The following is a 24,262-nucleotide window of genomic DNA, read 5'->3' as shown; positions in this document are numbered from 1 at the left end:
TGGTCCATGATGCCAGCTGACGTTATAAGCACAATGAACCCAATCTGACAGGATGATAGGTTCTTCTGCCACTTTTCCAGATCTTTCAGTTGAACATCACATCTGGGGCTGATTATACCACACTTGTTTCATCTGTGTATGGAGCAAACTGCCTCAGTTTACCCAAATAACTCGAGGAGACCACCAAGTCAAGCAGAGACAGATTTATTACATTCCCATAGGAATGGGCAAGCTCAATGCCTGAGCCACACCAGCTAATACATGCCTTGACCTTTTATAGGAATGTTGGTCAGAGGGGAAGTCCCCACACACACTAGGTTGAGCTCACAATCTAACATCCAATCCTGTCTCATCCAGGGTGCGTGTTCAGCTCGTGATCAATGTATGGAGACATGCATACGTGTTCCAGGAACAAGGAGGAAACGGGGAGGGGGAACAAGGTCAAACCAAAGGAAGAGGAAACAGGGGAGTGACAGATGTTTCAGATCTCACAGTTCCCACTAACTCCCCTCTCCCGGCCCCTGTCTCTAAAGATATTCAACCTGAGTAACAGGAAGAGTCACTCAGGTGCTTCAGCATTGTTCTGTAGTCGTGTTAATTCTAAAAGGATGACAGGGTTAAAATTTATCTTCGGTTATGTTGGGAAGAAAAGAATAATCCATTGTTGGGACCCCAGGGCCAAGGGGATTCTGCTCTGAGAAAAAGAGACATGTCACTTAACATCTGGTCTCAACTCAATTGCTGTATCCTGTGCCGAGCCCTGTCCTTTCTTCTTGAGTCCCGAGTAATGAATTGGTGGGCAAACTCCCTGACCCACTGACTGGGGTTCTGACACATGATGGATTGCAGACAAAACTAATATGTAGCTGACAAGTGGGGAGACTGAGCAGAAGTAAAAATACTGTTAATTGGCAATAAAACTTAAAGGAGACAGTGAGAATTTGACAAGCAATAAACTTCTAAACGAATTATACTGGGGCAGGGCTGGGTACCTTCCAGACCCCATCCTCAGAGTTTAATCTGACTCAAATCCATAATCATATCATACATCTGCCTGTGAGATTCACAACAATTTTTCCTGCTCTGTGATCACTGATGATCTCAAATTTGCCAATGTAACCTTGCTTCACCATCACAGTTAAGAGCCTGATGAGAACCTGGCATTTTCCTCGTTTTTCTGCATTGTTGATGCTTTTGAGAGAATCTACCGGGACATTGATGTGCACCATGGTGGCAGCACTGCAAGATGGCAGAAAGAGCTTTTTTTTTTTTAATTTTGTTTTGTCTTCAAAGGAGTGTGACCTCTTTGCCATAAATTTCAGAACAGAAATGATTCAGACTAAATGCCCAGGATGAATTCCAGTGATTTCATGTGGATGAACTACAGGTGAGATTGCTCATTTATTGTCAGAAATATTTGAAAGGTTATGGAAAATGAGAGAAGTAGCACAATATTGAAGAAAGGCAAATGTTTTCCACATTTCCTAAAAGATAAGAGAACAGAGTGCAAATGATTCATTGCCAGTCAACTTCATTTTAGTTTGTGGGAAAATTCTAGAATGGCTCATTAAAGAGATGGGTAGCAATCATTCTCTTTGGTTGGTTGTTGTCCTTCCTTTTGGAAGAGCACCAAAATGGCACCACTGTGTCAGAGTCAAGTTACAATGTATCCAACTGTGGCTGTTTAGAGCAACACAAGCTCAGAATGCTCTATCACAAGTCAGGCACAAATAATCCATGTGGACATTTCTGTTGGATTCTCTAAATTTGCACATCTCCTATTTCTTTTGAGCTACTTCAAGTCTGCTTTGCTCACAGAGCACAATACCTTCTCTGATAAGGGCATGCCATGCTGAGGCCTATTTCAGAATTTCCAAGGGAAGTGTATCCAGGGACCACATGACTACACGTAACAGCTGGAAGTCAAAATGAAATGTTTGGATGAAATGGCTATTGGGAGGCAGTTAAAGGGAACAAGGACACATGATATTACTTAATATTATTGTATTACTTTGACTTTTTAAATTTCATGGTGTTTATGTTTGTCTTCAAGAGGGTCATGCCCACATTGTTTTCTTTGTTGTTCAGAAATCAAGACCATTCCTCCTGTAACTTTGTGTCAACTGAAAGCCTTTATCAACCCCACCTTCCTAAAACGTGACTTATGGAATAATGTTAACTGTTTGGCATTTCTCAGGTAGAAGACAAAGGCAAATCTGAAGCTCCCCCAAATGATTTTGTTATTAATCTAGCTAATTGCATAAGGATTTACCTGACCCTCATTTTGTTGGTTACCTTGGTAATATGGAAATTTATCAGATTCATACATTATAGACCCTTGCATGTTCAGATTGAGTCACTTCCAGGGAAGAACCAGTCAGACACCCAGATAGCTTGATACCAAAGATCAATTCTATAGTGGCTTATACATACTTTGTCTTACATGGTGTGTGTATGTGGTCTGGGGAGTAAAACACCCATTGCAGTTTTAAGTATTTCACTTTTTCACTGTCATTTCATCTGTTTTGCAAATTTAGGTCTAATTACAATAGAGCTAATATATGCTTTTAAAATTCATATGTATTGGAATTGATATGACTGTGGAAATTAAACATTTCACCATTCTGTGGATCATTGTGGGGAAAATTTCTAAGTCACAGTATTAGAGGAAGAAAAAACAAAAAACCAAAGTCTCCAAGTCAAAGAAAATAGGTTTATTGAGAGAGGGATCCTATCTCACAATAATGCTGGTCTCAAGTCTAGGACCCAAAGACCCCAAGGCATAGGGAAAAGGGATATTTATACCCATAGAGTCCCCAAGATTAAAGCAGTATAAATGCTATTAGTTATTTCTGCAATAAGCAAATAATTAGTGTTGTCTTCTCATCTATTAGTCCTCCATAACATTGTTGCTAAGTTATGTAGCTCACTAGTACCACAATGTGGCAGTAGAAAACCCATAAAAAAATTTAGAAGTGGCCATCTTGGGCCAGGCTATTACACAATATTCCACTCTTAAGTCATTTGGTCAACTCTGAGTGTCATTATCAGGGTTCTGCTTTACTTCTTATTCTACCAGTACTGATTGGTTCACAGCAACTCCAGAGTAGCTATTTTAGAAGCTCTGACCTTTACCCTGATTGGTCCATCCTAACCACAAGCTTTAGAGGTCCAAAGGAGAATGCTTAATGTATGAGAAGACAAAGCAATTACAGCCTATTCTATATGAGAGCATTTACAGTCTATCCTGTATGAGAGGAGGAAAGACTGATTCAAGTCTTTACAGTCTGATAAGTAAATCATATATATCCAAGGGGTAGGGAAAATCTCACTCACATTATCCCTCCTTTGATCTAAAGACAAATCCTAAATTTGTCTCTTGGATCATTAACAATCTAAGAAATGTATACAATTCAATGCAGAGAGGGAAGTCCACATGTAGTACAAGTTCCAGAAACGGCAATCCCCAACTGAGGTACAAAATTACATAAAAAATAATGTGGATGGGACAACTTATATTAGTACAGGGATACTGATTTGCATTTAGTAAAGTTACAAAATAATAAGCACAACAAAGATTAGATATGATGAATATTCTATTTAGAAAAATGACAAAGAGCACAAAAGGGATCATTCATAGGTCCATAAAACGATGGTTTGACACATTTTCTGCATGGCGGACAATCAAATCTATCACAAGGCCATTACAGTGGAAGGTTTTAACTTCAACCTCAACACATTTCTGAAATCTACAAAAGCGAAAATGTAGAATCCATCTTGGATTTTCACGACATTTAAAAGAGGTGGGGCAATCACTACCATTAACAGGTGGTCCGATACATTGAATAACTCTCTTATAAAAACTGTAACAACCATGCCAGCGTGCAATTCCCCTTACTTTTCTACGACCTTTCTTGCTACGCATCATACAAAGCAACATTGTTTCTGCTGTAGCAGTAGCAACAGTATGTAATGGTCGATCCGTTTGCTGCTCAGGAGCAGTCATTCATTTTAACATTTGAGAATGTGGTAGGTTCGTCTCACTCAAAAGCAACAGAATCAGTTTCTGCTTCCTGCTGGATAATCTTGTTGTCAGCACTAAAAGAGAGAATCAAGTCCAAACAGTATAGGAGAGGTGAGGTTCACCAATATTAAATTAGGTTCCAGACAGTATAGTGAATGATCGTTGCAGATGTCAAGAAGAACAGGGTGCAGTTTTATATTTTGCAGAATGTGGTAAATCAGGAAGATAAATAGGATCTAGAATATGTGTAGCATCTTGGAGGAGTTCATTTCTGAGATAATATACTTAAAGAACATCTATCACATACAGCTTTTAGACAGATTAACATTTAGAAAAGTGAGTAGTACAACAGTTTATAATTATTTTAACAAGAATAGGACCTTCTATGATGATTAAGATCCTTTTTAAAATAAATTGTAATAACCCTCTACTCCTGAATCATGAAGCTATCCATGAGAACCAGGAGGATGCATCCAACCATGAAGTGGCATTCTCCTGTACATGAGTATGTTGTGCTATTTGCAAAATACTATTCAGTAATTTTTGTAATCCCTCAACATCATTAATAACATTACCTGAATAATTTACATAAGAACAACAGAATTGATTAATAATAGCACAAGCTCCTCTTTGAGCAGCTGTCAAGATATCCAATGGTAGCCTATTTTCCATAACCATATGAGAGACAGAGTCAAGTTCAGCATGCAGCTGATATAAAACATGAGATGTGTGTTGAATAATGGCTACTGTATTCTGAGCAAGTTTCTCCAGCTCAGAAGAAAAGTTTTGTTTTGTTTTGTTCTTTTGCAGGGCAATAAGGGTTAAGTGACTTGCCCAGGGTCACACAGCTAGTAAGTGTCAAGTGCCTGAGGCTGGATTTGAACTCAGGTCCTCCTGAATCCAGGCCCAGTGCTTTATTCACTGTGCCACCTAGCTACCCCAAGAAGAAAAGTTTTTGTTTTTGTTTTTTTAACGGAATCTATCACTGCTGTGATTCCAGTGTTGGGAATAAGTGCCCATAAGAATTCAAACCCAGGGCTCTTTCCATATGCTGCTACTGGATTAGTACTTCCCCCAAAATGGGATCTCTTTTCTCTGTGCCACCATGCACCCAAGTTCCTAGCGGTCTTAATATTGACTAACCCATTTGTATGGTTCTTTAGTCACAGTAGATCAGATAAGCTATCCCACAGGTACCATACCATTCTGTGGGAAGTGAAGAAAAAGCTTGTCCAGCACAGATAAAAAAAAGCCCAGGTGTCACAAGTCCAGAAGGTAATGTTGAGATAGGTACTTTAGTTCCATTTAGGGTTGTCTAATTATATGTCACAGTAGCAAAGGTGACAGTTAAATTAAGACTAAGATTTCTAGTCATTGCACAAATAAAGGAAGTTAAATTACCTTCAGGTGGAATCTCTAAAGTCATGTTGTAATTATGGATAAAACCTAAGTTAATGGTAGTATAAGAAGTTCTGTTTCTAGTCTTTCAACATACCTTATACTTGAGTTTTTCTCCAGGATGAATTCTCTGGTGCTGAGTAAGGTAACTCCTTAGTCTAAAAACCTGCCCACATTCATTACATTTATAAGGCTTCTCTCCAGTGTGAATTGTGTAATGTTGAGTAAGCCGTTTCTTCATTGTGAAGGCCTTCCCACATTCATTACATTCATAAGGTTTCTCTCCAGTATGACTCATCTGATGTTGCTTTAAATCCTTATTCCAAAAGAAGCCTTTCCCACACTGATTACATACAAATGGTATTTCTCCATGATTAATTTGCTGATGCTGTTTAAGCTGTGAACTCACTCTGAAGGCCTCCCCACAATCATCACATTGATAAGGCTTCTCTCCAGTATGTATTCTTTGATGTTGAATACAGTCCCTCCGCACTGTGAAGGCCTTCCCACATTCATCACATTTATAAGGCTTCTCTCCAGTATGAGTCCTCTGATGCTGAGGAAGATGTTTCTTTGTTCTAAAGAGCTTCCCACATTCATCACATTTATATGGTTTCTCTCCAGTATGAATGCTCTGGTGTCGAGTAAGTTGTACAGTAAGGCGGAAGACTTTCCCACATTCATTACATTTATGAGGTTTCTCCCCAGTATGAATGCTCTGATGTCGATTATGTTCTGAGAGGAAGTAGAAGGCCTTCCCACACACCTTACATTTATAAGGCATATCTCCAGTATGAATTCTCTTGTGGGCCTTAAGTGATATATTACTACTTAAGATCTTCCCACATTCATCACATTTATAAACTTTCTCTCCAGTGTGAGTTCTCTGATGCTGAGTAAGCTGTGCCCTCTGTCTAAATGCCTTCCCACACTCCTTACATTCATAAGGCATCTCTCCAGTATGAATTGTCTTATGTGCCTTAAGTGATGTATTGCTACTTAAGACCTTCCCACATTCATCACATTTATATGGCTTCTCTCCAGTATGAACTGTCTGATGCTGTGTAAGCTGTATCCTCCATCTGAAGCCCTTCCCACATTTCTTACACACATAAGGTTTTTCTCCAGGAAATTCTTTGCTCTCTGTAAGGAAGAATAAAGGGATGATTAATTCTGCCTTTTCCCCCTTTCCCAAGGTTTGTAGTTGTTCAAAGGCTTTTTAGAGCTATTCTCTACCCTTCCCACCTGATAGGGCAAGTCTCACTGCTCTTCCAATGAGGATCATACTTTATCTTATATGAAAATGTTATGACTTATTTATTACATATAAAGGAATTAGCTTGCATGAAATTTCCTGGAGGGATGAATAAGTCCATACCATGTGAGGTGAAATTAGGAAGGGAAAACACTGAACAGAAAGAATAAGAAGAATCAATGAGTTTAGAGTGAGCAGAGATAAGAAGAGACATAAAGTTAAGAGAATAAAGAAATATGAGAAAAAAGGGGGTCACATCAGACAATTGTTGTCATAAATTTTTATTTGAAAACCAACATAACTATTTTGTAAGGAATTAACACAAATTTGTAAGAGTAAGATCCAATTCCAAACAGGAGAATAATCAAGATATACAGGTATTTTTTCTTTAGAGAAATTATTAATAGTTACCTGAAACTTTACTCAAACTCAGGTAATCAGAGAAGTCAAAATGAAACAATGGGATATACCAACAAATAGTCGTCAGATTAAAAAGATACTTTAAAATTATAAGTCATTTGGCAGGTATGCTGAAATAGATACTTTTTCAGCTGCTATTACCATTTCTCTGAAAAGTAACAGCAATTTAAGCTAGTGCCAAAAAACCTTCCTAACCACTGACTCAAGGATCCCACTACTAAGTCAAAATTTCATGGAAAGAAAACAAACACCTCTCAAAAATATTCACACCAACTGTTTCTGAAACTGCACATTACTGAAAACCTATACATTTACTAACATAGTTATGGCTAAACAAATCCTATCATGTGAACATATCACTGTGCCTATATAAATATAATTTGAAAACATAAAGAAAAAAAAGGATGATATGTAAAATGACAGATGAAAGATAGGGAAACTAGGTTATGATTAAATGCTTTAAAAATAACATCAAAATATACTATAAAGTGGCAGTTATCAAAACTATTTGGTACTGGCTAAGAAATAGAATGGTGGATCAATGGAATAGGTTAGGCACAGGAGACAGCAGTAAATGACTATAGTAGTCTACTGTTTGGTAAACCTAAAGACTCCAGCTTCTGGGATAGGAACTCAGCATTTGACAAAAACTGCTGGGAAAACTGGAAGATAGTATGGCAGAAACTAGGCATAGACCAACAGCATATACCATATACCAAAATAAAGTCAAAATGGGTACACAATACAGATACAAAGGGTGATACCATAGGTAAATTAAGAGAGGAAGGAATAATTTACCTCTCATATCTATGGAGAGGAGAACAATTTATGACTAAACAAGAGATAGAGAATATTATGAAATCCAAAATGGATGATTTTGATTACATTAAATTAAAAAGTTTTTGTACAAACAGAAGCAATGCAGCCAAAAGTAGAAGGGAAGCAGAAAGCTGGGAAACAATTTTTACAGCCAGTGTTTCTGATAAAGGCCTCATTTCTAAAATATATAGGGAACTAAATCAAATTTATAAGAATGCAAGTCATTCCCCAGTTGAGAAATGGTCAAAAGATATGAACAGGAAGTTTTCAGATGAAGAAATCAAAGCTATCTATTGCCATATGAAAAAATCAATATTGATTAGAGAAATGCAAAATAAAACAACTCTGAGGTACCACCTCACACCCATCAGATTGGCCAATTTGACAAAAAAGGAAAATAATAATTGTTGGAGAAGCTGTGGAAAAATTGGAACACTAATTCATTGGTGGTGGAGTTGCGAACTGATCCAACCATTCTGGAGAACAATTTGGAACTATGCCCAAAAGGCTATGGGACTATACATAACCTTTGACCCAGCAATACCACTACTAGGTCTGTATCCCAAAGAGATCATAGAAAAGGGAAAAGGACCCACATGTACAAAAATATTTATAGCAGCTCTCTTTGTGGTGGCAAAGAATTGGAAATTGAGGGAATGCCCATCAAATGGGGAATGGCTGAAATAGTTGTGGAATATGAATGTAATGGAATACTATTGTGCTGTAAGAAATGATGAGCAGGCAGATTTTGGGAAAAACCTGAAAAGATTTAAGTTGACTGATGCTGAGTGAAGTGAGCAGAACTAGGAGAATATTGTACATAGTAACAGCAACATCGTGTGATGATCAACTGTGATAGGCTTGACTCTTCTCAACAGTGCAATGATCCAAGAAAATTCCAAAGAACTCAGGATAGAAAATGTTCTCCACATCCAGAAAAAAAAATGTGGATTCTGAATGCATATTGAACCATACTGTTTCTACTTTTTGGCTATTTTTTTTCTTTTCTTTGTTGAGGTTTTTCCCTTGTATTCTGATTCTTTTTCCACAATAGGTTTAATGCAGAAATATATTTAATATGATTACACATATATAACCTATATCAGATTGCTATCTGTCTTGAGGAGGGGGGAAGTAAGGAAGGGAGTGAGAAAAATTTGGAACTAAAAATCTTATGAAAACAAATGTTGAAAACTATCTTTACATGTAACTGGAAAATAATAAAATATTTTTATGATAAAAAATTACAGTACCAAAGCAACATAATCATGAAAACAAAACAAAAGTAAAAACCAGGAAATTCAGAAAAAAGCCATATTGATGTTTTAAGTAATGTGCTTATTTTTAAATGGATGATGAATTGATGGAAGTGAGCATAAAGAATGGCTGAATAAGACAGGACAATCTTCAAAGAACAGAAGAGAAAATACCTACCCTGTACTGAGGCAACAACTGTCTTTGAGAGTGGAGGTACATGTGAGTAAAGAGATGCATGAAAATGTAAATTCTTTAAAAAAACAACAACTCAGGTCTTTGATCAGGACCAAGCTTGAAGAAGACCACCCTGTTTAACATTTCCTAAGAATTTTGACCAAAAATGATTTACAAATCTGTGGTTGACAGAGACTCATCTGCAGGGTTTTTATGTAGTCACCTGGACAGCTGCTTCCTGGCATATCTGTCTCTGGCATCCAAGATGTTTCCTTTCTTCCCATCTGGGAGATCACATCTCGTTTGGAAACTGCAAATCCTGTTCATTGAAAATGAAAAAGTGCTTGGGATGGTAATTTAAGAATTCTGTCTAAAAACCAATGATTTAAATATTCCACCCTACTCCCAGTAGAGAGGTGTGAGAATGAAGGTGCAGAATGTATCTTATATCAACAAAGGTAATGGCTGTGTTAGCTGACTTTGCCTGACATTTTTTTACTTTTTTGTTTGTGTGTGTGTATGTGTGTGTGTATGTGTGTGTGTGTGTGTGTGTGTGTGTGTGTGTGTGTGTGTGTGTGTGTGTGTGTGTGTGTGGAGTGCTCAATAGCCTGGTTGAGGAGAGATGTAGGATTTTCTTTTAGGTGGAAAGGAGGGAAGGAGAACTGAATCAACTAAAATATCCATAAAATTTAATAAAGGAAACCAAAACAAGTTTATGCTCCTTTTTGGGAAAAAGAAAAGTACAGAGGCTAGGAAGACCTCAATGATGGTACCAAATGATCACTGAAGGATAGTTTATAGTGTAGGGGAATGGGTTACAGAGCAGGATTTGGGAAAAAGAGAACATTGCACACACTCCCTGCTTAGACAATGGGAACACTTTGAGTATGAGATGATACCTCCACTGGGATTAAACAGAAAATCTTGAATGTGAAGCAACACAGAGGGTCTAGGATAATAACAAATCAACAATTCAGTTTCCAATCATATTAAACAAAGACCTTTTCCCCAGCAAACAGGTACCCCAAGTAATCTGTCTCTTGGCTACAAAAGGAATAGGGACAATTTCTTTTGTAGGCCAGGAAGAACTCCTGAAATCTTGAAAGTCTCCATACATATATCAAGACTCCAAAGGAGGAGCTGTTCTTACCCAAAGAGACCAGGTTGCTATAGTTCTCCAACATCACGTCCCTGTACAAGTTTTTCTGAGATGGGTTCAAATGTGCCCACTCCTCCTGGGTGAATTCCACAGCCACATCCTGGAATGTCACTGATTCCTGAAACACCAAAAATAACTGAGCTACCCAGATAGAGTTCTCACTGTTAGGAAGTTTGAATGTAAAGTTCTTGGCAGTATGGGTTGTTTCATTCATTTCTGTGATGCACAGTACAGTGCCTGGTACACAGCAGGCATTCAAACAATTCCTCTCCCATTACATTGTAAGCTCCTTGAGGGCAGGGTCTGTTTTTGCCTTCCTTGGTATCCTCACACTTAACGTAGTGCCTGGAACATAGTAGGTACTTAATTAACATTTATTGTTTTAGTGGTTCCAATAACATTAACTTTAAAAGCTGTACCCATGGCTACTACTTCTGCCCTCTAAGCTCAAGTAGAATTATGCCTAAGAATCCTTTTCTCCTCAATGAAATAAAACAATGAAAATGAAATAATGAACCATGGATATAATTTCGCACCTGAGTATTTATAGGTGAAACATTCTCAGATCTTTTGAGCAGTCAGCATGATCTCTTCATTGCTAGTCACCTTCTTTCTCTCTTTTTAAAAAAGAATGCATAAAAATACATTTCATATTTCATTATCCCCCAATTGCATGTAAAAATAACTATTAAGGGAATTCCAGTTCCATGATGGGTGAATGAGGGAATGCCTTCAAACCCTCCTGAACTCCCTTAAAAAAACAACATTTTTAAAAGCTTCAGAACCAACTTTGGACCAGGGAAGTAGTTTACCAGCACAGGAAGAAAAATCTGAATGAAAGTGATGGAAGGGGAGCCCCTGAGGCCCAGTTAAAGGCAACGGCAAGGCCCCAAACCCAAGCTCAAGAAGCTTGGGACAGTACAGGGGCAGAACCCATCTCTTACATAAAAGCACAAAGTAACACAATAGACAAAAAAGTTGAGCAAAAAACAAACAAAAAACACCTTGACTATTCAAAGTTACTATGGTGACAAGGAGGAGCAAGGCACAAATTTAGCAAAGGACAATAGTGTCAAAATGGCAACATGTGAAGCCTCAAAGAAAAATGTAAATAGGTTTAAGGCCCCAAAAGAATTTCTGGAAGAGCTTACAAAGGCTTTTAAAAACAAGAGAAGTTGGGAAAAGGAATCAGAAGATTGCAAGAGAATTATGAAGAGACTCAACAATTTGGTAAAAGAAAGCAAGATACAAAATAAGTTTACATAAATCCAGCATTTCTTTATATTAACAACAAAGCCCAGCAACCAGATACGGAAAAAGATATCCCATTTAAAGGACATGTAGACAATATAAAAAACTTGGGGAGTCAACCTGCCAAGACTAAGCAAGGATTTCATCCCATCATGTTCAAGTCACAGGGCATTCTCTTCTTCACTACCTTTAACAGTGAGGAAGTTTTCAGGAGTTACAAGTATCATTTTCCCATGTAGAAATGTAAAGGATTTCACCTTATTGAATCCCTTATGTTTTCTCTTCCATGTTTACATTTCAGTTTTTCTCGAGTCTTCTATTAGAAAGCCCATTTTATTCTCTTCAGCCATGGTCTTTTCATAAAGAAAGCTTTGAAGTCCTTTACTTCACTGAATTTCCAACCCCCCAACCCCTGAAAGGATTACTTCCAGTTTTGCTGGGTAGGTGATTCCTGATTTTACTCTCAGCTCTTTGTTTACTAGAGTATCATATTTCAAGCCCTCTGATCTTTTAAACTAGTAGCTGTGTTAGCCTGACTGGCTGCACTATATCTTAATTCTTTCTAGCAGCCTGTAATCTTTTCTCCTTGATGTGGGAGCTCTGGAATTTGGCTATCCTATTCCTGGAAGTTTTCATTTTGCAATCTCTTTCATGAGTTGGTCAGTGGATTCATTCAATTTCTATTTCACCCACTGGTTTTAGAATATCAGGGCAGTTTTCCTTGATAATTTCTTGAAAGACAATGTCCAGGCTCCTTTGGATCATGGCTTTCAATTAGTCCAATAATTCTCAAATTATCTCTTCTGTATCTATTTTCCAGGTTAGTTGTTTTACCAAGGAGATATTGGACATTTCTGATATTTTTTCATTCTTTTAATTTTGTTTCATTGCTTCTTCATGTCTCATGGAATTGTTACCTCCACTTGCCCAATTCTAATTTGTAGGACTTGGTTTCTTCTCTGACCTTTTGTACCTCCTTTTTGATTTTGTCATTTCAACTTTTATTTTTTTTTTTTATTATTTTTAGTGAGGCAATTGGGGTTAAGTGACTTGCCCAGGGTCACACAGCTAGTAAGTGTTACGTGTCTGAGGCCGGATGTGAACTCAGGTACTCCTGACTCCAGGGCCGGTGCTCATCCACTGCGCCACCTAGCTGCCCCCCATTTCAACTTTTTAAGGAGTTATTTTATTCAGGGAATTTTTCTATTTCTTTTCCCATTTGGCCAATTCTGCTTTTTAAGATGTTTTTCTCTTCTATGGATTTTAGTGTCACCTTTTCTATTTGGCCTAGTCTGGTTTTTTAAGGGTTATTTCCCTCAGAATTTTCTAGTACTTCCTTTACTAAACTGCTGCCATTTTTCATGATTTTCTTACATCACTCTCATTTCTTTTCCCAATTTTTCCTCTAGCCCTTGGGCAAGTCACTTAACCCTCATTGCCCAACCAAAAAACAAAACAAAAACAAAAACAAAAAAGAAAAAGGGGCAGCTGGGTGGTGCAGTGGATAGAGCACCAGCCTGGAGTCAGGAGGACCTGAGTTCAAATCCAGCCTCAGACACTTGACACTAGCTGTGTGACCTTGCGCAAGTCACTTAACCCTCATTGCCCAACCAAAAACCAAAAACCAACCAAAAACCACTTTTCTTCTAGCTCTCTTATTTCATCTTTAAAATCCTTTTCTGAGATCTTCTTTCTGGCTTCAGGCCAATTTTCATCATTCTTTGAAGCTATGGATCCAGTATTCTGGACTTTGTTGTCTTCTTCTGAGTGTGTTTTGATCATCCATGGCACCGTACTTTCTATGATCTGGTTCTTTTTTGCTGTTCTTGTTTGCTCATTTTCCAGCCTTTCTAATTCTTTTCTTTTTTCAGCCTTTGTCTTGACTTTAAATTCATTAAAGTGGGGCTCTATCCCAGGGTGGAAGGGGTACTGTCCCCAGCTTCAGGGTTTTTGGGTAGCTATTCTCAGAGCTAGTTCTGTGGAGTCTGTAAATTTTTAGTTCTTCCAAGGTGGTATTACCTAAGGAGAGGTGCATTTACTATTCTGCTGACCTGTGCTCTGATCTATGAGTGACCACAAGTACTCTTTGCTACCGTGGAACTGAGACCAGGGTCCCTGTTCCCCTGTAGCTGCAAGCTTTGGTGTGTGAGTGCTCCTCCTTTTCCTAGGACTGTACCATGGGAATAGGACCCAGAACCATGTATGGGCAGTACAACAGAATTATCTACCCCTGCTAGCAAAGGGCCTCCTCCTTATGACAAGTCGTCAGACCCTCACTTTACCATCTGTGGGTTGAGAGCTCCAGAAGCTGACATTGCCACTGCTGATAGAGTTGCCTCCAAGGGCACCTCCTGGTTTACTGGGTACTGGTTCTACCAGGGACTCACACTCATTTCTTTTCCAATTCTGTACTCTAGTCCTCTACAGAAGTGCTACTCTAGGTGGGAAACTTCTGACTATTTCTTGGGAAAATGCACACAGCTTTCCAAATCCTGAGAAAAACAAGTTAGGAAATTAGGAAAAAAAGTTACCCATCAATTGCCATAAAGATGTGGCTGGTTTGAAGGAATCCAATGACATCAGGCTCAAAGCAAGAGTAGGGAATGTCAATATACAGAGTGAAAGATAAAGGGAAAACCTCCTGGGCAACTGACATAAGATCATGAAGTAGACATCTGGACATAATCTGATCAGACAGGCCCCTTTGTAACAGTCCAAAGGGGTATATAGCATGTTATAAGTGTGTGTTTATGGTCTTGTCTGCTACTAACAGTCATTCTTTCAAATAAAATAAGTACTGATAAGCTTATATGCATAATACATTTACACAAATCCTGTAAGGGGTGTTTCAAGAAATATCTAGTATTGGAAGGAAAATAAGTCCTTAAATTGACAATCTCAACATGTGATTCTTTGTAGTTTCCTTAACCTTGCCAGGATAGAAGAATGCTATATAATTTGAATATTAGTCAAACAAGTTCATGGATGTTTTCCAGGGTTTCAATACCCACTACAAACTAAAATTCTTTGTAGCTTTTAGTAAACCTAATATTTATTATTTATTAAACATTTTTACAAAGAATATGAAAAGTGTTTGAAGCACAAGAGAACAAGAACCACTCCCATAGTCACACAATAAAAAGAAGCAGTTCTAAGAAGAAAAGCAAACTATCAAGAAACATATGAAAAGTACACCTATTTTATTTTTTGAATTTAAATTTATTTTTATTTTTTGTGGAGTGATGAGGATTAAGTGACTTGCCCAGGGTCACACAGCTAGTTAAGTGTCAAGTGACTGAGGCCAGATTTGAACTCAGGTCCTCCTGAAATCCAGGGCCAGTGTTTTATCTACTGCGCCACCTAGCTGCCCCCAGAGTACACCTATTCATTAATAAGAGAAATGCACATTGAAAAGAATCTTTCATACTGTCTTACAACCTATCAAACTAGCAAGGTGACAGAAAAAGAAAACTCTTGGAGAGGTTTCAGATAAATAAGAATTTTAAAATACTTCTGGCAGATTTGTGAATTAATAGAATAATAATTCCATTTCAGGAAGCAATGTGGAACTATGCCCCCCAAATTATTGAACAGTGTGTATCCTCCAATCTAGCTATAGAATTAGGCCTATACTCTCAAAGACATCAAAAATAGAGAGAGGAAAAAGACTCATGAGCACAAAAGTATTTTTATCAGGTTTTTTTCTTATAACAAAGAAGTAAGAACAAAGATATTCATCCATTTGTGAAGAGCTAAACAAATGATCAGAAATGCAGTGGAGGGACAGCTAGGTGGCGCAGTGGATAGAGCACCGGCCTGGATTCAGGAGGATGTGAGTTCAAATCTAGCCACAGACACTTGTGACTCTGCACAAGTCATTTAACCTCAGTTGCCCCACAAAATAAATAAATAAATGAAAGTTTAAAAAAAAGAAAGAAAGAAAGAAAGAAACGCAGTGGAATTATATTGGGCTTTTTTTAAAAAATTTTTTTGGTGAGGCAATTGGGGTTAAGTGACTTGCCCAGGGTCACATAGCTAGTAAGTGTTAAGTGTCTGAGGCCGGATTTGAACTCAGGTCCTCCTGACTCCAGGGCTGGTGCTCTATCCACTATGCCACCTAGCCATACCCCCACCCCTTTTTTCATATTGTGCCTTAAGAAATTATGAAAGAGATTGTTTTAGAGAAACCAGGAAGCCCTGTGGTCTCCATTTTGTGAAGGGTCCAGGCTAGTCTTGCTTCACTCCCTGCCAGCTCTGCTTCTGACTTTCCCAATGCTAATATCATGTACCTGTGGCATCTTCCTCTCCCTCTACTCACACTTTCTTCAGCTCCCTTGTGTAAGTTGTCTTCCCCCATGAGATTATGAACTCATTAGGGCAGATACCGTCTTTATTTTTGTTTGTATTTGTATCCCTGGAATTTAGCACAGTACCTGTCAGATGATAAGAACTTCATAAATGTTCCTTGGCTACCTTTTTTTTGGGCAGGGCAATGAGGGTTAAGTGACTTGCCCAGGGTCACACAGCTAGTAAGTGTCAAGTGTCTGAGGCTGGCTTTGAACTCAGGTCCTCCTGAATCCAGGGCCAGTGCTTTATCCACTGCGCCACCTAGCTGCCCACCTTGGCTACCTTACATGAAAAAAACAAACTGTCCCTGAGCAGGCCATCTTGGGCTTGCTCCACATATATAAGGAGGGAGACAAGAAAGAGATGCCGTCCCATTGATGGGTAACACATTCATACACAACCCTGGCAAAGCTGGCCATTTAAAGTAAAAAAGCCACTTGACTAATCAAATTAAAAGACAGTTTAATGAAAAACCAATAAAATAGATGACCCAGTAGTTAATTTGATTTAAGAAAACACACCAAGAAACTATCAAAAAGTAGAAGGGTGGATGCATCAAGAAGGAAGATGAAAATTAAGCCATTATTAGGAGTTATTTTGCCCAAAATCATATTAATAAAATTGACAATCTAAGTGAAATGGATGAATTCTTACAAAAATGTGTCACAGATGACCAGAAGAGTACTAAAATAACTTTAATAGAAAGGAAATTAAATAAGCCATAAACAAACTCCCTAAAAAAAAATCCTCAGGACCAGAAAGATATTCAAGTAAACTCAACCAAACTTTTTTTTTTTTTTTTTTTTTTAGTGAGGCAATTGGGGTTAAGTGACTTGCCCAGGGTCACACAGCTAGTAAGTGTTAAGTGTCTGAGGCCGGATTTGAACTCAGGTACTCCTGACTCCAGGGCCGGTGCTCTATCCACTGCGCCACCTAGCTGCCCCTCAACCAAACTTTTAAAGAACAATTAATTCCAATCCTACATGAAGGATTTGGGAAAAAAATGGGTAAAGAAAGAGTCCAACCACATATTTTCTCTGACACAAATATATTTTTGGTAACAAAACCAGGGAGAGCAGAAACAGAGATAGAAAGCAACAAAACCATTTTTACTAATGAATATCAAGGTAAAATTTTAAAGAACATATTAGCAGGAGATTCCAACAATGTATCATAAATATCATACACTGGTTGGTTGGTACCAGGAATGCAGAGCAGGTTTAATATCAGGAAAACTATAAGCATAACTGACCATGTTAGTAAAAAAAAATCATATATTCATATCAATAGATGTAGAAAAAGGTTTTGAAAAAATATAACACTCATGCCTCCTATAAAACATAAGAAAGCATAGGAATAAATGGAGCTTTCCTTAATATGGTAAGTAGTATCTATCCAAAATCAAGACCAAGCATTATCTGTAATGGAGATAAACTAGAAGCCTTCCCAAAAAGATGGCCATCATCAACCCTTTTAGGCAAGCTTGAAGCAAGGATGGCCATTATGAACACTTTTTTTCAATATTGTCCAAGATACATTACCTATGGCACTAAAATGAGAAAAAGAAATTGAAGGAATAAGGCAACAAGGAAACAATGATCATCATACTTTGCAGATGATATGATGATATACTTATAAGAACTCTGGTGAAACAATCACAAAACAACTTGAAACAAAATTGCAGGATATAAAATAAACCCACATAAATCATCACCATTTCTGTACATTACCAACAAAACCCAGCATCAATAGATAAAATTAGAAATTGCATTTAAAATAACTGCAGACAGCATGAAATATTGTGGTATCTCTCTGCCTAGACATACCCAGGAACTGGATGAAGCATTTTTCACACAAATAAAGACTGAGCTAAACAGCTGGAGAAATAATAATTGCTCATGGCTAAGTGGACAATTCCAACCAAATTAATTTACTTATTCAATACCACAGCAATCAAAGTACCAAATAATTTTTCTATACACCAAGGAAAAATAATAAAATTTATCAGGAAGAACAAAAGGTCAACAATATTGAGGGTATATATTTTTAAAAAAACAACTGCAGAAAGGCAATCTAACAGTACCAGATTTCAAACAATAATAAAAGGCAGTAATCATCAAAACAATCTGGTGAGGGCAAAGAAATACAGTGGTTCATCTGTGAAATAAGACTATGTACTCAAAATGCAGAAGTAAATGACCATAACAATCTAGTGCTTCAAAAACCCAAGGATGAAAGCTTTAGGTACAAGAAGTCACCATTTGATAAAAAGTGCTGGGAAAGCTGCAAAGGAGTCTGGCAAAAGCTAGACATAGACCAATATCTCAAGGTCAAAATGGTCACATGATTATAACATGAAGAATGATATCATGAGAAAAGTAAGAATTTACCTGTCATATTTTACGGATAAGAGAAGAATTTATGACCAAACAAGACACACAAAGAATCACAGAAATTTATATGCATAATTTTGATTACATGAAATTTAAGTCTTTGTAAAAACAAAATCAGTGCAGCCAAAATATAAAGGCAAACAAGAAAATGGCGGAAAAAAAGATTTTAAAGTAAAATTCTCTAATAAAGGCTTTATTTTTAAAATATATATGGAACTCGGGCAAACTTATACAAACTTTATAAAAGCCATTCCCCAATTGAAAAAAAAAAGTCAAAGGCTATGAATAAGCACTTTTCAAAAGAAGAAATCAAAACTGTCAATTGTCTAATAAAAATTCTTTTCTAAAGAACTAAAAGAGAAATGCAAATTACAAGTGAGAGACACCATTTCACAATACTCAGATTAGCTAAAATGGGAGGGAAGGAGGAGGAGGAGGGAAGGGGGTTGTCAGAAACATCTGGAAAAACTTGTATGAAATGAGGCAAAGAAAACTAAGAAGAATCAGGAGAACATTCTGTACAGTAACAGCAATACTGTAACAATGATCAGCTGTGAAAGATTTATCCACTCTGATCCATACAAAGATCCATGAAATTTCCAAAGGATTCATGATGAAAAATGAAAACAAATTATGAACTCTTTTCTGCAGATTAAAGCATTTTTTTCCATTTTGCAATGTGGCTAATATGGAAATGTTTTGCATGACTTCACATGCATAATGTGTACCCTATTGCTTGCATCATCAATGAGTGGTGGATGGACTGGAGGGAGGTAAACAATTTGGAACCCTCAAATTTTAAAATGTTTTAAAAATCAAAGTAAAGGTAAGGTAGTTTCTTTTCTTTCTTTCTTTCTTTCTTTTTTTTTTGCAGGGCAATGAGGGTTAAGTGACTTGCCCAGGGTCACACAGCTAGTAAGTGACAAATGTCTGAAGTCAGATTTGAACTCAGGTCCTCCTGAATCCAGGGCAGGTGCTTTATCCACTGCACCACCTAGCTGCCCCAGGTAATTTCTTTGCAAAGGAAGGATATATAGGTGACTTCTGTATTATCTTTTAACTCTAAATAGATGACTCTGTGATGCCCACAGTTTCTAGGGTTGTCTACCAAAAAGAAATGTATCCAATGGTCTTCAAAGTGACAGGATATCTCAGGAAAGCAGCAGTCCCCACTCACCCTTCCAGGGTTGGTTGTCAGGCGCACAGGAGCCATTCCCTTGTGCAGTGAAAGCACCTAGTGGGGAAGAGCAGGGGCCACAAGAGGCCAAGGTTCTGGAGAGGAAAGGAGAATCATGAGAAGTCCAGCTCAAGCTCCCTGTGTCCCCTACTCAGAGGCTAGAAATTCTCACTTCTCCACTGGTGGGGGGGAGATGAGGGAGTGGGGCTGGTGTGGGGCGGCGGGGGTGGAGGTGGGAAAGGAGCAGCAGAAAACACTCCTTTCTCTGCTGGAAGTGACTGGTCTTTGGGAGACCATCCCCTTAGAGAGAAACCAAGCAGAGGGCCCTGATGGCTAGGCCAGCAGAGGAGGCTTCCTGTAAGAAGTGGTACCCAGGGGGCGTTCTGCAGCGAGAGGAGGATGCTGCGGGGGAGGGGGGGCGGGGCTGGGCGACAGTGAAGTCTGGGCACGGACACAGAGTTGGCAGTTTCAGGAAAGGGAGAGACCAGGTCACCAGCAGCATCAAAGGAGGCTTCCCCGAGGAGGTGACAGCCAGGAGGATGCAGGGAGGAGGAGAAGCCCAAGTGAAAGCAGGGCCCAGGACCAGACGTGGAGCATGAATGGACGAAGGACTGAGGCCTAACTGGGTCCTGGAGTCCAGGGTTGTCGGAGGCTGGATTGGAATCCGGCTCCGCCTCCACAACCCACGGGCCCACCCCCATCCCTGGGCCGCCCTCGGGGTATGGGGTGCCCCTCAAGGGCTCTGGGGGACGCTCCCCCGTTCTTTCCGTGCTCCCCAATGAGACCCCGATGCTCCGACCCCGCCGCACCCTGCAGCGGGCCTCCAGGTGCGATGGGCACGCGGTCTGATCCCACTGACCTGGCTTTCGAGGGGAGAAGACAGTAGAAAAGAGGAAAATGACCATTTGTAAGCATGGCAGAGGCTGAAAGGAGACTGGCGGAAGCGACGTCAAGTCCGGGCCGTACTCTTTGGAAAATGCTCCTCTGGTTAACAAGGCCTTCTGGGAATCGTAGTCTCAATCGTAGGCTTCAGCTTCTGCGGCGCGTTCCTGACTCACCTGTGATGAAGTCCTGCCTCGCTCCTCCCTCCCTCCCGCCCCTGCCTGGCTTGGAGCCCCGCCCCTCCCTGCCCCTCCCTGCTTTTGGAGCCCCGTCCCCTCTATTCCTCCCCTTCCCTCCTGCCTGACATTCATTGCCCCATTGCCCAAGGGCAGTCACGAGTCTTGGGGCCCCAGAACTGGGGGTGGGGGAGGCCCTCGGGTTCCTCAGAACCTAATCAGCCCTTGCCCTCTCCCCTAGGCCACCTCTTTCCTCCCGCAGCCAGTCAGCAGCAGTCCACCACCTCTTATTAGACGCTTCCTGTATGCAGGGACCTTCCCCAGGCCCAGGAGGAGGACACCAAAGGAAGCCCTGGGTCCCAGGAAGAAAACCCGCGGGGTGTGTGTGTGTGTGTGTGGGGGGGTTGATGCCCGGGGCGCTTGCTTCCCTCCCCGGCTCTGCCAGAGACACGTGGAGGAGATGAAAGCGGGGCGGGGCGGAGGATCAGGACAGGAGTGGGCACAGGGCAGACAGGAGAGGTCAAGAGGACGTCGGCCAACAGCCGGACCGAAGGACCCCAGGAGGTTGGCCTTGGCTGGAAGCTCTGTGGGGGAAAGGCCGAGGACCAGAGCAGGGCCCTGTTTGGGGGGGGGGGGGTCGGTGGCAGGAGAAGTGACCAGGAGCTGAAGGCAGAGCTTCTCTATCCCTTCTGGGCTTCTGTTTTCTCTGCTCTGGGGAGCGTCTGGCTGTGGTTGGAGGATGCAGGTCATCTGGCCTGGACAATGGGGGTCACGGACCTGTGTGTGCCCAGTGTTTTACAGGGATTCTCTCCTGTGGTCCTCCTGACAACCTGGGCAGCAGGTGCTGGTATAGTCCCCATTTTATAGATGTGGGGACCAAGGTGAAGTGATTTGCCCAGGGTCACACATCTAACAAGTGTTGGATTTGAACTCAGGTTTTCTTGATTCTTGCATGGGGGAGTCTTCCCTTCCTTGACTGACTCTAATGAAGGCAAAATAAGACACCTTTTACTTCAAACTTTACTGTCACCGAGAAATTGGTGGTGCGGGTCCTTAGGTATTCCTATGTAAAGAATTACACTCTCATGCATGTGCTAATAAGAGATAAAAGAACAGTTTTATTCAGTACAACAGAACCTGGCGGGGAGGAAAGTTCAGAATTTTTCCTTCCCAAACCAGACTGGGAACAACTCTCTTATGGGGGTAGATGGGGTGATCACCTGCATGAGGGTGGAATGTCCCTTATTGGGGGGTGGGTTGGGAGAAGTCGAGTGAGGGTTAGTTGTTCTGATTTCTGGAGTTATCTCTATCACCTTGGCACCACTCAGGCAGCAGCCACACCTAATAGGGATTATCTCCCCTAGGTGTTCTGGAGACTGGAATGAAGGATCTCAGTCCTGCATCAGTGTCATCGGTCCTCTTAGAGAATGAAGGATGAGCCTCAATCCACTGTGCCACCTAGTTGCCCCTACTTTCTCCCTTAGTATTTTAAGAATTGATAAATAGGATTGCCAAGCCATTGACCGCTCTCTGCAAGATCATGAATAAGGGCAGAAACAATAGGAGAAACAATTATCCAAATTTTCAGAAAACAGAAAAGAACAGAATCAGGAAATTGCTTAGTCTTGTGAGATCCTTCCTCACCCAACTTGGGGTTTTCTTGGCAAAGATACTGGCATTGTTTGCCATGTCCTTCTCCTGTTTGTTTTAGAGGTGAGGAAAGTGTATGTTAAACAAGATTAATTGACTTCTCCAGGATCATTAGTTAGAATTCAAGGCCAAATTTGAACTCAGTTCCTGCTGATTCCACTCTATCCACTGGGCCACCTAGCTATTTTTTTTAATAAAGTATTTTATTTATTTTTTTCCGTTACATGTAAAGATAGTTCTCAACTTTTGTTCATATAAGCTTTCTAATTTCAGATTTTTCTCTCTCCCTCCCCTCCCTCTCCCCTCCCCTAGACAGTAGGTAATCTGATATAGGTTATATATATATATATATATATAATATATGTGTGTTGTGTGTATACATAATAACATTAAACATATTGCTGCATGTCATGTTATAAGAGAAAAATCAGAGCAATGAGGAAAAACCTCAAAATAGAAAAACAACAGCACCAAAAACAAAAGAAATAGTATGGTTCATTCAGCATCTATACTCCACTGTTCTTTTTTTTTTTTTTACCTGGATTTGGAGATCCTCTTCCATCATGAGTTCCCTGGAACTCTTCTGTACCACTGCATTGGTGAGAAGAATGTAGTCCATCACAGTAGATCAATACACGATGTTGATACTGTGTATAATGTTCTTCTGGTTCTGCTCATCTCACTCGTCATCAGCCCATGCAAGATCCTCCAGGTTTCTCTGAACTCCTCCTGCTCATCGTTTCTTACAGCACAATAGTATTCCATTACATTCATATACCACAACTTGTCCAGCCATTCCCCAATTGATGGGCATCCCCTCAACTTCCAATTCCTTGCCACCACGTAAAGAGCAGCTATAAATATTTTTGTACATGTGGGTCCTTTTCCCCCTTCCATGATCTCTTTGGGAAAAAGACCCCAAAGTGGTATTGCTGGGTCAAAGGGTATGCACAGCTTTATAGCCCTTTGGGCATAATTCCAAATTGCTCTCCAGAATGGTTGGATCAGTTCACAGCTTCACCAACAATGCATTAGTGTTCCAATTTTTCCACAGCTTCTCCAACATTTATTATTTTCTTTTTTTGTCATTTTAGCCAATCTGATAGGTGTCAGATGGTACCTCAGAGTTGTTTTAATTTGTATCTCTCTAATCATTAGAGATTTAGAGCATTTTTTCATATGGGAATAGATAGCTTTGGTTTCTTCATCAGAAAACTGCCTGTTCATATCCTTTGACCATTTCTCAAATGGGGAATGACACCTAGCTATTCTTATAGGCTCAGTGCATATTTTTATTATTCTACAAAATTTTAAGTTGTATTTTTAAATGTTATTGATATGTTTGTTTTTACATTGCCTTTCCCCCTGCCAATATATTCTTCCCCCTTCTTTATGCAAAGAATTATCCATTATAACAAGGAATAAAAAGAGAGAGAAAACTGTTCAACAAATCTGAGAGGAATAATGTGTCCTCAGTAGGCAGGATACATTATTCAAGTCCTGGGGGCTTCTTCCCCCATCTCCACCATTCCTTCCTTTTCCTGCTGAGTTAACAGTTTACAGTTGTGTTGTTTAAAAATCTAAATGTGGGTTCTAATTTGTCCCTCCCCCCCAGTTTTGGGGGAAACTGGCTAAAATCACTGATAAATTCACCAAGAGTTTAGACTTTTAAGGGTTTATTAAAGGATATAAGATAAGTAAAGAGAGAAAGATTGAGAACAGATTTCTTATAGCATGGAAATCTTAGTCTTCCTAAACTCCCATGTGAAGTCCTGCCACCACACCAATCTCTCCAGCCAAAGAGGAAGAAGTTCCCTGCCAGCATTCACTTCCTCCTTCATGTCCTCCTCCCAGAAATGGGAGGTTCTTCAAGCTGATTG

The 24,262-nt window shown here is 39.7% G+C and overlaps 1 protein-coding gene across 1 annotated transcript in view; it reads right to left on the bottom strand.

The window, feature by feature from the left end:
* Positions 1-2,693: 2,693 nt before the first annotated feature.
* Positions 2,694-24,262, bottom strand: part of LOC122739580 (zinc finger protein 420-like) — a 41,443-nt gene continuing 19,874 nt past the window's right edge. Inside the window, 5 exon segments of the mRNA XM_043981256.1 lie at positions 2,694-6,565; positions 19,675-19,769; positions 20,534-20,701; positions 21,144-21,316; positions 21,745-21,795. Coding sequence (XP_043837191.1) covers positions 5,511-6,565; positions 19,675-19,769; positions 20,534-20,701; positions 21,144-21,316; positions 21,745-21,795 — 1,542 coding nt within the window. The 3' untranslated portion in view covers positions 2,694-5,510.

Source organism: Dromiciops gliroides, chromosome 2 (assembly GCF_019393635.1).
Source record: "Dromiciops gliroides isolate mDroGli1 chromosome 2, mDroGli1.pri, whole genome shotgun sequence".
NCBI lineage: Eukaryota > Metazoa > Chordata > Mammalia > Microbiotheria > Microbiotheriidae > Dromiciops > Dromiciops gliroides.
The sequence above is the reverse complement of the archived record's forward strand: the minus strand, read 5'-3'. Positions and strand labels throughout refer to the sequence as shown.